The 11,690-nt window shown below is 47.6% G+C and overlaps 1 protein-coding gene across 1 annotated transcript; it reads right to left on the reverse strand.

Moving 5' to 3' along the window:
- Positions 1–8,504: 8,504 nt before the first annotated feature.
- GADD45B (growth arrest and DNA damage inducible beta) lies at positions 8,505–11,690 on the reverse strand. Its single transcript, XM_081845974.1, has 4 exons — positions 11,361–11,690; positions 11,147–11,248; positions 10,303–10,519; positions 8,505–9,212 (listed from the first exon to the last, which is right to left on the reverse strand). Exons 1-4 carry the CDS (start codon positions 11,402–11,404, stop codon positions 9,099–9,101), a joined length of 477 nt encoding a protein of 158 aa, XP_081702100.1. The 5' UTR covers positions 11,405–11,690; the 3' UTR covers positions 8,505–9,098.

The raw sequence follows: 11,690 nt of genomic DNA on the forward strand, positions 1-11,690 counted from the left end.
TGGGGAGAGGCGTAGGCTATTTCTGGAAGTGAATACCTGACCCATAATGGGCTTATGGCTCTCTCTGTGTGTGTGTTAGAAACCCTGTAAATCCAGCAGGGGAATAATGTCAGTTAATACTGGACTCCAGGGTCTTCCAGGCTGGACTACTGCAATGCGCCTTCTGTGGGGCTGCCCCTTGGCAGATCTATTCAGATCTCATATAAACCCTGCTTTAAATGGCGAGGAAGAGGCGAAATGACAGACACTTGTAAAATTATGAACACACACACAGCTTTTTATATTTTATTTTTAAAAGTCAAAGTTTCGGGAGGGGAGTCTGGAATATCCTTGGGAGATCTGAGGGGTCCCCCTCCTCAAATGGTTGCATCTTGTAGCTTCATCTCTGAGTGCAGGGGCTGGGGGGGTCCCTTTTTTTAGGGGTCATGGGAGGTCTCTGCATTGACACACACATAACACACACATACACACACCCCGCGCAAAAAAGGCACCTTTGACTCTACTGGAGTCTCATGGCAAAACTCATTGCCTTGTTAAAAAGGATAATGCAAAAGCAAGGAGCCAGTCCTCAAGGCTGTGAGGATGGAGGTGAAAGTATGTTAGCGGAAGCCGGACTGGATTTCCTGCATGCCTCCTGATGGAGCTGAATAACAGGGATGAAGGAGGCAGGGGTATCCTGGAGACAGGAAGCACTGCAGACTTCAGCTTCCCTAGCTGAAGTCTCAGGAGGTTCCACAGGGGAGAGGGGTCTCTTCTTATGAACCAGGTGGGTTTTTTTTTCTCAAATCTACAGTATCTATCTATCTATCTGTTTCCCCCAAGGCAGCACAAAAGACCATAGAATTGTAGAGCTGGAAGGAACCCAGAGGCGGACAACTAATTCCTGCCTTGCAGCCAGGACTGCTTGGCATCTGGCTTGTTTCCAAAGCCCAGCACCTGGCAGCTGACCTCCTGCCAAGCGTATCTCACTTTTGCCAAGCTTATCTCTTCAAATGGACAAAGAATGAACCTCCTTTTGATTAGTGTCCTTGTTTGCTTTTTCCCAGCTCAGTTCCCAATGAAGATTATTTTAATTGGCTACCGGTCCTCACTCGGGAAATCTTAATTAAAAGCGTCCAAACCGATGCGGGGGGGTCCGTAGTTATTGGTTCTATGGCTGCTTGAGGCATTGCATTTGTCGAGCTGTGCAATCGCTGCTTCTGACTTAAAAACGACAAATACCTGGACTTTTTGTTATTTAGAACCTAAATATTATTCTGGAAAATAAATAAAGGATAAACAAACAAACAAATGGAGCCACCTAGACGTTTTTGGTTCAAGTCATCCAGACGAAAAGAAAGCTGTTAAGAGTAGAAGAGAGCTGGAAATGCCCCCTTGTCTTCCTCTCTTGTCACTTGCTGTCCCCGCTCCAATTTTAGATTGTAAGCACCTTGGGGCAAAGACACTTTTTCCTAGACATTACTTGTGCTGCACATGATAACAGTATTATGGGCTACATCCCGCTGAAATGAGCATGCACAACCAGCTCAGGCCCATTGAATTTCAGTGGGTCTACTTTTGAGTAGACTGTGGCCATAGGCAACCCAAAATTATTGTTCCTCAAGTGAGGGAGACATAATGAGCTGCTGAGGAGGAAGGAAAGAAGCTGATTACAGGTTCTGTGCACAACATGCAATTAAAGTGCATTGCTTCCCCCCAAAAACCCTGGGAACTGTAGTTTGCTCACCATAGAACCACAGTTCCCACCACCCTTGACAAACTGCAGTTCCCAAGAATCTTCAGAGGAGGTTTGTGTGCTTTAAATGTATGGCATGTACGCAGCCTATGTTCTAAACCTCCCTGAGGCCTTTGAGGAAAATTCAGCGTACAGATAAAGGGAATTATAGAATCCTAGAGTTGCAAGGAACCCAGAGGGTCATCTAGTCCAACCCCCTGCAATGCAGGAATAAAACCTCTGGTTTTCCATCCATTTTGAGACCCTGCCTGATCCTGCTGAGCTCTGAAAATGTGCTAGCAGGTTTTGTTGTTGCTACCCAACTAGGAGACACACCAAACATTTAAAGCCATTGAATGCACATTCTTCCCTCCAAAGGATTCTGGGAACTGTAGTTTTGCCCCTCAGAGAGCTCCAGTTCCCAGAACTTTTGAAAACTGCAGCTCCCAAGATTCTTAGGGGGAAAGAAGCAGAATCATATAATTGTAACATTGGAAGGGACCCCCCAGGGCCATCTAGTCCAACCCCCTTTCAAGATAGTGGGGAGCACCCTGGAAAAGCGGGGAGTCACTATGGCAGGCACCTCACGAGCAATCAGAGGGTGAGGTGCTGCCTGTTCTCTACAAGCCTCTTCAGGTAATTGCAACCAGCTCTGGGTGTGAGCAAACCAGATCCAGGTCACCAGCCTCTTTGTGAGAGGGAGGGAAGAAGGCTGCTCTCCCTCCCGGAGGGCCAAGCCGGCCGAGCAAGAGCCACCTAGGTCAGGGCAGCACAGGGTGCCAAGGGCTGCTGGTTAGGGACTCAGCCCAGCCAAAGCTGCACTGTGCAAGAGCTGAGATGCCTCATCGCACCAGGGTGCCGTGCTTGTTAATTTTGCACTGCTGTCAGATTAATATTAAGGTTAAACCCCACATACCCCATGGAGACTGGTGGTGACTTACAGCCATTTATTACTTACCTGATGTGGAAGAGCTGAGCTCCCCGTCAACAAAAGCTCGTTGCCAAGAGATATGGGGCACATTGCATTTTTAATATAGTATTTCATGGTGTCCAATTAAAATTGTCCAATTGTCCAATTAAAATTGACCAAGTGCAGGCACTTTCACTTGGTGCAAAGCACCAAGCCATGCTTTGCAAGAGCTGAGCTGCAGACCATGTTCATTTTGCAAGTCAAAAAGTGTTGCAAACTTTCCAGCTATAACATAGTTGAGAGCTCAGGTGCATGTTATTAGAGAGAGCATGAGACTTCATCAGATGTCCAGGAAATAAGCAACTCTTTGATTTTTGGAAGACAGCCCTGTAGCGGGAAGTTTTCAATGTTTGATGTTTTCTTGTGTTCTTAATATTTTGTTGGGAACCACCCAGAGTGGCTGGAGCAACCCAGTCAGATGGCTGGCGTATAAATAATAAAATTAGTTAACCATCATCATCTCAAGGTCATGGGTTCGAGCCCCACACTGGGCAAGAAGATTCCTGCATTGCCAGAGGCTGGGCTAGATGACTCTTGTGGTCCCTTCCAGCTCTACAATTCTATGATTCTAACACAATTGAGAATGAGTGTGCAAACACACGTGTTGGCCAAAGTCATGCATTGCAAGAGCTGAGCCACTCCACCCCCCGCCGCCCGGTGCTTTGCAAGAGCTCATCTAAACTGCATGTTAATTTTGCATTGCATAATTTTCCACGGACAGATTACTAGGAAGGATCAAACCACCCTCCCGCAAAGGCAAAGCCATGATGTGCAAGAACTGAGCTCCCATTGACCAAGGTGCCTTGCCTAGAGATCATTTTCATATTGCATAGTGTCTGCCTATAAACACAACTGAAATTGAGTGTGGGGAGTCTAAGCTGTGCTTTGCAAGAGCTGAGCTGCAGCACATGCTCATTTCGCAAGTCCAAAGCATTGTAAACTTTCCAGTTGTAACACAGTGAAGATTTAAGACAAGAAAGAGAGAGAGAGAGAAAGAGAGAGAGAGAGAAGGAAGGAGGAGGAGGAGGAGGGGTTTTTTACCTACCACCCTGCTTTAATTGTATTCTCACTTTGAGTCCCGAAAGGCACAGACAGAGCAGGGACATGCCAGGAGCTATACATTTGAGAAGTGTGTGTTCCATCCCTGGCACCTGGCATTTAGAGATAGACTTCCTTGGGTGTGGAGGCTCCATCTGGCCATGACAAACACCCTCCTCAGAAACTGGAGCCTTTCTGAAGCTTTGCTTTTTTTGACCTGATGGCTGTATTTGCATAGCTCCCTCTCCCTCTCTGAAGTTTTAAACTTCGCCCTATTTCCTCTGTGCGCTTGAAATCTCTTCCTTCCGGGGGGGAAATCCCTGGCTGTTTCCCACTTCTGCAGGGAGGCCAGCCAGGAGGCTCCAAGATAGGCCACCGATTTTGGTGTGGCAAAATGTGGCCTTCTGAGTTTTCTGCAAAGGGTAGAAACTGTGTGTGTGTCTCTGGGTGGAGCCCTTTGCAAAATCCGAAACTGGGGGGGGGGGGGGATATGCAAAGTCACTTGAGCTGCAAAAGGCAATGCAGGCAGGCTTCCTACTGACCAGGGAGCCTGTGTGCTCCTGAACTTCTAACAGCAACAAGACAGTGAAGTCGTCCCCACTTAGTGGTACAGAGCCAAACTTGAGCAGCTCACAGGCTCCAACTTTTGCAAAAAGCTGGCTTCAGCCTGGACGCTCCCCCAACCCTCAGCCAGTGAGATTTACTCCTGAGTAAACTTGATCTGAGGAGGAAGGGCCTTTTCTGCAGGGGCTCCTTCCTGACTGAGGTTCACCTTTTGCAGAGTTAGACAACCATTTCCCTTAATTCCTGCTCCCATCCGCTCCAGAACCTGCCCTTCCCCTCTCCCAAACCCCAAAACCCATTGCATCCTAGAATTGTAGAGCTGAGTGAGGTCCCCAGGGGCCATCTAGCCCAACCCTCTTTTGCGTGCTAAGCAAGCACTCCACTGCACCCGTCATTTTGCACCAGCGCTTTCTCTGCTAAGTAGTGGGACAAGTAAAAAATAATCAGACTTCAAAGTTCAGAAACTCCCCCTGCACCAGGCAGTGGCGTAGCGTGGGTTGTCAGCACCCGGGGCAAGGCAAATAATTTGCGCCCCCTAACCCGTGGATTTGCGCCCCCTAACCCGTGGATTTGCCCTAACCCCAGATGTTGCGCCCGGTGCGGCCGGCCCCCCCCCCCTGCACCCCCCACGCTAAGCCACTGGCACCAGGGGCTTCCCCACCCTGGGCACCCAGTGGGTGGTGAGTGGGGTGGGGGTGGGTGGGGAGCCATGGGTCCCCCAACGTGTCGGTTGCCAGCCCAGATCTCATCTGCAGCTTACGGGAAAACACGCCAGAGCGAGCTGGGCCTGCGGTTGAGGAGGCTGCGTGTGCGTGTGTCACACCTCGGGGGAAAGGAAAGGTGGCTTTTTATCGCTCTCTTTCCACCTACAACAGCATTGCAAAGGGGACAAGAAATCCCCCAACTGACGCTGAAAGGCCAGAAACTGCGTGATCAGCGGGAACACCCTCCGGCCTGGGGGAGCACCCAAGGGTGCTGCGTCTGGAAAGACCCATGTTTCGGTGACTCCTTTTTTGGGCGCACACTGAGCAAGCCCCCCCCCCCCGCCCCCGAATTCACAGCCTGAGGAAGGGTTCGGAAATTTGGCCTTGCTTCTGGGTTATTTTACCTTGTTGCTTTGCATTTGAAATAATCTAATAGAAAAAAAAATTTTTTTAAAGGGGGTTTTGAAAGAGAAAGACAGAAAAAGGGAAAAAAATCCACCTTGCAGCAAAAACTTTCTGCCGTGTTGGAATCTGCAGAGACGAGCTTGAAAGAGGAGAGCCTGAGAAGTGGATGGGAGAGAATAAGTATGCAAATGTTTAAATCTTTTGCATATTGGGGTGCATCTTCTTTACATAATCCTCTCTCCTGTGGTTTCTTAAGGAGGGGCAAAAGCCTTTGCTGATTGCTAAGACTTCTTTCTGGTTTGGGGAAACTCCTGCCTCTTGAGATGCTGCCAGGCCTCTCCTTCTAAGCCATCTTGAGGGCTAGTGGCTTGTGGAAAAGAGTTTACAAGGAAAACACCACCACTTGGTTAAGTGTTTTGCTGCAACGGCAACAAGAGAGTCTTTGCAGCATCATAAAGCAATAAGGACTGTTCTCTGGCCGGCATGGATTTCATGGGTTACAAAATCACAGAACTGTAGTGTTGGAGGGGACTCTGAGGTTAGCTTGCCAAAGCCCCTGCAATGCAGGTTTCCTGCATCTTGTTGCAAACACAGCCTTCTGGTGGGGGTGGACTCTCCTTCGCTGGAGGTTTTTAAACAGAGGTGGAATGGGCATCCGGCAGGGATTCTGTGTCTGCCATTCCTGCCTTGCGGGGGTTGGACAAGATGACCTTTGGGGGTCCCTTTCAGCTCTACAAGTCTATGATTCTATTTTTCCAGGTCATCAGTATCTGTCTTTTTGCTGTATTAAGGGCAAACGCGACTCCCTTTAACAATTGGATTGGATATCTTCAGGGAAGTTTTTAATGGTTGATGTTTTATTGTGCTTTTAATATTTTGTTGGGAGCCTCCCAGAGTTGCCTGGGCAACCCAGTCAGATGGGCAGCATATAAATGATAAAATTATTATTATTATTATTATTAGTAGTAGTAGTAGTACAAACTTGCTACACATGAACAAGTTGCAGACACAAACATAGACTTGTCATGGACAAATTTGACAATATTTGGAATTCATTTTTATAAATACCATATTAGGTTAAGGTCTGGTTAATTACAATAAAAATGCTTTTTATTTTTGCAATGTACACAATATTGTCGTTGTTCTGTTCTGTTTAGTTTTCTACATGAGTACTATCTCTAGTTTCTTCATTTTTGTGCACTGTGCACTTGTACTTTTGTACTTTTTATTTTTCAATAAAGAATATCAAATACAATTCTAAGGTTCTGAGCTTGCAGTTCTTGTACAAAAGCTTTCCAATCCTCCCTAAAATCTGCCTCTTCTTGATCTCTAATTTTTATAGTTCGTCATATTCTGTCCATTTTATCTGCCCCTCTCCTTTGGAAGGTGTCGCCTCCTCTTGCCATTTTTGCATACATAATACCCTCACTGCCGTTGCTTCATATAGAAATAAGCTTGTCTGCCTTTTTGGAATATTCATCTCAGTTATCCGTAATGGACTGACTTCTGGGTTTTTTTTTGAAGAGTTGCCTTAAATATTTTCTTTACCTCATTGTAAACCATCTCCCCCAAACCCTTAGCCACTTGAAATGTCCACCACGTATAGTAAAAAGTACCTTTGACTTCTTTCCATTTCCAGTGGATACCTGACTCAGATTTATGCATTTTTGCTCAGTTACTTGGTGTCAGATACCACCTGCCACCAGCGAGTCACAGGGTTGGGAAACCCCCGTTGCTCTTCTGTGAAACAGGAATGATGGTCACAGGGCTCTTGTGAAGTCAGAGCAATTTTTATAAAGTCCAGCCACCCCCCTCCCAGGCCGGGTGACCAGCTCAGAATGCGGATTTTGCACACTTGTGACCGAGGAACAAGCCTGGGCTTTGGCCATTGAGACACTGGCAGATTTTTCAGAAAGCACCAACTGTGGTGGAGTCAGTGAGGCAGTTTGAAAGGCAGTGCCGTGTAGTGGTTAGAGGGTCAGGCTGGGATTTGGGTTCAAATTTCTGTTTGGCTGTGAAGCTTGACCTTTGGGTCAGCTCACTGTCTCTTGGCCTGGCCTACCTCACAGGGTCGTGGGATTAAATGAGCTCTCCGGAATAAAGAGAAGCTGGGCTATAAATGCAATTATCAATAAGTTTGCTCTCCCAGCATCAGGGGCTCCCCCTCTTGACTTCTGCTCCCCGCAAACCACAGCATTTGGGGGCAGGTTAAGGCAAGAAGAGGCGATGCTGCTTTATTTGGCCATTTGTAACTGACTCCAAACACCTGACACAAGTGAGTTGCTTCAGCAGGTTACAACTCCCTCTCCCAGGAATCCTTAGAATTTTGTTTTGCAGAGATCACCCCCAGATTTTCTATTTTAAAAATAACATTCCTCTAAAGAGGCTTTGGAACAGCTATAAGGACTCTTTGTTTAATGAGCACCAAATGGTGTGAGATCAAGTATGATCCAATAGTTTTGATCTCGGGCAAAACCATTTTAGAGCTGCAAAGTATTTAACCCACCAGAAAGGGCTTTCGATAAAGAGGAGGGACTTGCAGGCCTTGCTGGAGAAATTGGACAGTTCCTACATAGTGTATTCCTCAATGCTAAATGAGTAATTGTGATGCTTAGCTTATTTTTCCATTGTTGCTTTGTTAACGGTGTTTTATAGATTGCGGTTTTTTCAGTGAAGATTTGTTAATTATTCTATATGGTTCCATTTGATTTATGCTGTATTTCTATTATGTTCTATCATTGTTATTCATTGTTCGTAAGCCACTCTGCAACTCATTTGAATGAAAAGTGGCATTAAAAAATATAGTAAGTCAAACATCAATCAATCAATGCATTACTTTGAAGTCTTTTGTTCAACCACAAAGAATTCAGGTGACCAGCTGTTTGCAGGGCAATGACCTCACGACCCTGTTGAGGACTGCATTGCTGGGGGTTGGGCAAGATGACCCTCAGGGGTCCCTCCCAACTCGATGGAAAAAAGTCTGCCTTTGCAAAGCTGGTGTGCTCCAAGGCTGCAAACACCCCCCACCCCTGCAGCTCAAAAAAGCCTCTGAGCACAGCACCAGGTTGGCAAAAGAGATGGCAGATTCAAGAAACAGGTCACGCTTCACTTTCAGAAGGTAACAAATTTTTTTATTGCAGCTTTTAAAATCAGATATAAGAATATATAGATGTATTTGATTCTCTCTCAGTGCAAAAAAGTCATTTTGCGTGTTTTTTCTCTTAAATAGATAAATAAGAACTTCTCTGCATCCAGTTCATTTTTTAATTTTTTAAAAAAGGAGTTCATTTGCAAACTGTCTTTTTTTTGTAAAGCTGTCCCGCAGACGCTGAGGATTCCGCTTCCGTCTGCCTTTCTCTCGGCAAGAGGGCATCTGTGCAATCCTCCCCAAGGCAGCAGATCCCTTTCCCGGCAGCACAAAGGAAGGCGCGGCCCTCCTCTTCCTCTTCCTCCTCCTGCTGAGCAGTCAGCTGACGCAGGAGCTTGCAAGTCAGCAGGTCACCAGGCAGCCTCCTCCTCCTCCTCGAGATCACGTCACCATCGCCTCTTCTCTCTGACTCACCACCCACCACTCTGCTTCTGCTGGGGCGGCCAGTCGTGGTTTCGGTTAGTTTTTTTCTTAACAACAACAACAAAAGAGAACGCTTTCTCTTCCCTTCTCGGTTTATTTTTCCCAGTTGGCAAGCTGGCATTGTGGGGCGGCTCAGCGAGCCTGGAGGGTGACATAGGGCACCCACTGGTTGTTGCAGCGGCTCTCTTCGCAGTAGCTGGCAACCTCTGCCAGGCCCTGGGTCTTCCAAGAATCCGTGTGCGGGTTCTGTGGGAGAGAGCGGGGAGGGAAGACACATGAAACCTCCAGTTGCAAAAACAAGATCCTTTTCAGAATGTCAGAATACAAGGACCCAGGAGAGACCAGGGTTCAAATCCCTGCATTTGGCTATGAAACTCAGGGGGTGAGCTCGGGGGGGGGGGCAGTTACTATACCTCTCTGCCTAGCCTACCTCACAGGGGTGTTGTGGGGACTGAGCGAGGGAGTGGAGGAGAACTGCATATGACACCTTGAGGGGCCTGTATCTTCTTGGAGGGCATATAAACATGGCAAATAGATAGTAAGAAAAGCATTCTGCCCCCATCTTGCAATCCAGAAGGCAGCTCAGGAAGTGCTGTTTACACAGCTCACATCTGGCTGGGCTAAACTGTGCATGTGCGCGCTCTCTCTCGCTCGCGCTCTCTCTCTCTCTCTCTCTCACACACACACACACACACACACACACAGGAGCAAAAATGACATTTCAGGAATTCCTCCCCTCCCTGGAGGAGGAAGGACATTCCGATCTGGGCCAGTCAGGTGAGCTTGTCAGTTTCCCAAATGGCGCTGAGACAACAAACTATTCCCTTCCCCCCTAGACATGTTGGGGTGATATGCCCCCCCTTCCCATAGTAGGAAGGGCCTCCCAAGGGCCAGGACATGATGGCCGACCTCCCCAAAAGCTGCCCCTCACATTTGTCCACCTCCAGAACTTCTCTCACCTCCAGAACTTCTCTTTTTAAGAAACAAAACACTATTAAACTGCAGGATGCAGCGTGAAAGCACCCATCTCTCCCCTGCTGTAGCAAGGCTAAGGCTTGCAGGCTGGGCATTCCCCCCTGCTTGTGGACCACCAGAAACAATGCCCAGGCTTGTGCCCCAGAGGGTCACTTTGGTGGTGCTAACGCAGCAGTTTGGCTTCACCCCCGGAGGGGCACTCCATTGATCCCGATGCTCCTTGTGCCCGGCTGGCCTGCACCCTCCCCATTTCCCAACCAGGAGAGTCCCACATGTGCAGCTAGTGAGGCTCCTCTCCTGGCGCCGTCCCAGGAAAACTCGGGCACGCCAGGGCCACGTGGGCGCTGCCAGCTCAACTCACCGTCACCAGGATGCAATGCAGGTCCTGTGGCTCTGCGGTGTCCTGGGAGCCGTCTCCCAGCACGGCCGCCAGCCGCTCCATGCCGGACACGCGCAGGATGTTGATGTCGTTGTCACAGCAAAAGGCCTGGATGAGCGTGAAGTGGATCTGCAGGGCAATGTCATCCTCGTCTTCTTCATCGATGGCGAGCAGGCAGAGGACCACGCTGTCCGGGTCCCTGAGGAGAGGAAGGGGCAGGAGAGTTAAGGGCGGCTCTTTCCAGCCCAAGCCCCAAACCAGGGCCGTTCCCTGCCTCCACCGCTCCCTTTAGCCTGTTTGCAAATTTGGCTTCATTTTAGCCCCCTATTAAAAAGTTACTCTCTCTATTTTATCTACCTATTAAAATGTTACATATTTTATTTTAGCTACTTGTTAAAAAGCTACACAATCTTAGCTACCTATTAAGAAGATGTGCATTTTAGTTGCCCATTAAAAAGCTATATGCTTTATTTTTTAGTTACAAAAGTGTATATACTAAAAGTTACCTGTTTCCATCTATTTCTATAGCTACATATTATAAGTAAGTTACTTTTTGTTTTCTGTTTTTTACTTTTTTATTGTTGCAAGGTTTGGCTTTCCTAGATGCAAATCAAAGTTGCCTCCCCCCCCCCCCGCAACGTCATTTATCCATTTCTGAAAATAAATGAATATAGTTGCTTGTATGTTTCAAAAAGCAATGATTCGCACGCCCTGTGAATTTGAACTAAACTGGCGGCACAGACAAAGCCTTGCTTTTGAAACACACACACAAACCACAAGAGTCACTTACTGGAGCCAGAAAAAATGCAATAAAAAAATGACTTACACATTCATGAGTTTGGCAGACTCGTAGACCCCAACTGTCAAGGCCCCCTGCCTCTGGGCGGCCACCAGGAGCTGCTCCACAGCTTCACTTACTGACTTCATCCTTTTGGGGAGAAGAAGGGAGAGAACAAATGAGATTTTGGCACCAGGAGCAAAAAAAATCCAGAGCAGAAACTTCCACTCCACTCCCCCCCCCCCCCCAAACACAAACTTACTTGTTTTCCGTGTTATCGCAAGACACCAGCTCTTCCAGAGTCATGTTGCAATTATAATCCACAGTGGCGCAAAAGGGGGGAAAAACCAGTCCAGGTAATGCCAGAAAAATGGGTGGGTTTTTTCTTCCTTTCCTTCCTTTCTTCCAGCAAAGCAACGTTTCCCCACAAGCCAGAAAATCCAGAAGGTCCTGCGAATAAATCCCAGCGGAAGGACAAGGCGATTTCCAAAGTGGTGGAGGAAAAATAACAATGCACAAAAAGAGAAATTAAGATCCAGTCCAGCACAGACGCTGCTTCGGCGGCGGATCGGATTCTGACTCGGCCAGAGCA

Source organism: Podarcis erhardii, assembly GCF_964252035.2.
Source record: "Podarcis erhardii genome assembly, chromosome: 18".
In the NCBI taxonomy this organism is placed as follows: domain Eukaryota; kingdom Metazoa; phylum Chordata; class Lepidosauria; order Squamata; family Lacertidae; genus Podarcis; species Podarcis erhardii.

Bases quoted from the DNA above. Each gene is read 5' to 3' on its own strand.
- GADD45B (XM_081845974.1), bottom strand. From the start codon at position 11,404: ATGACTCTGGAAGAGCTGGTGTCTTGCGATAACACGGAAAACAA. The intron at 11,249-11,360 runs GTAAGTTTGTGT...TCTCCCCAAAAG, and splicing joins TGCGATAACACGGAAAACAA to GATGAAGTCAGTAAGTGAAG. The intron at 10,520-11,146 runs GTAAGTCATTTT...TCCTCTCCTCAG, and splicing joins TCTGCCAAACTCATGAATGT to GGACCCGGACAGCGTGGTCC.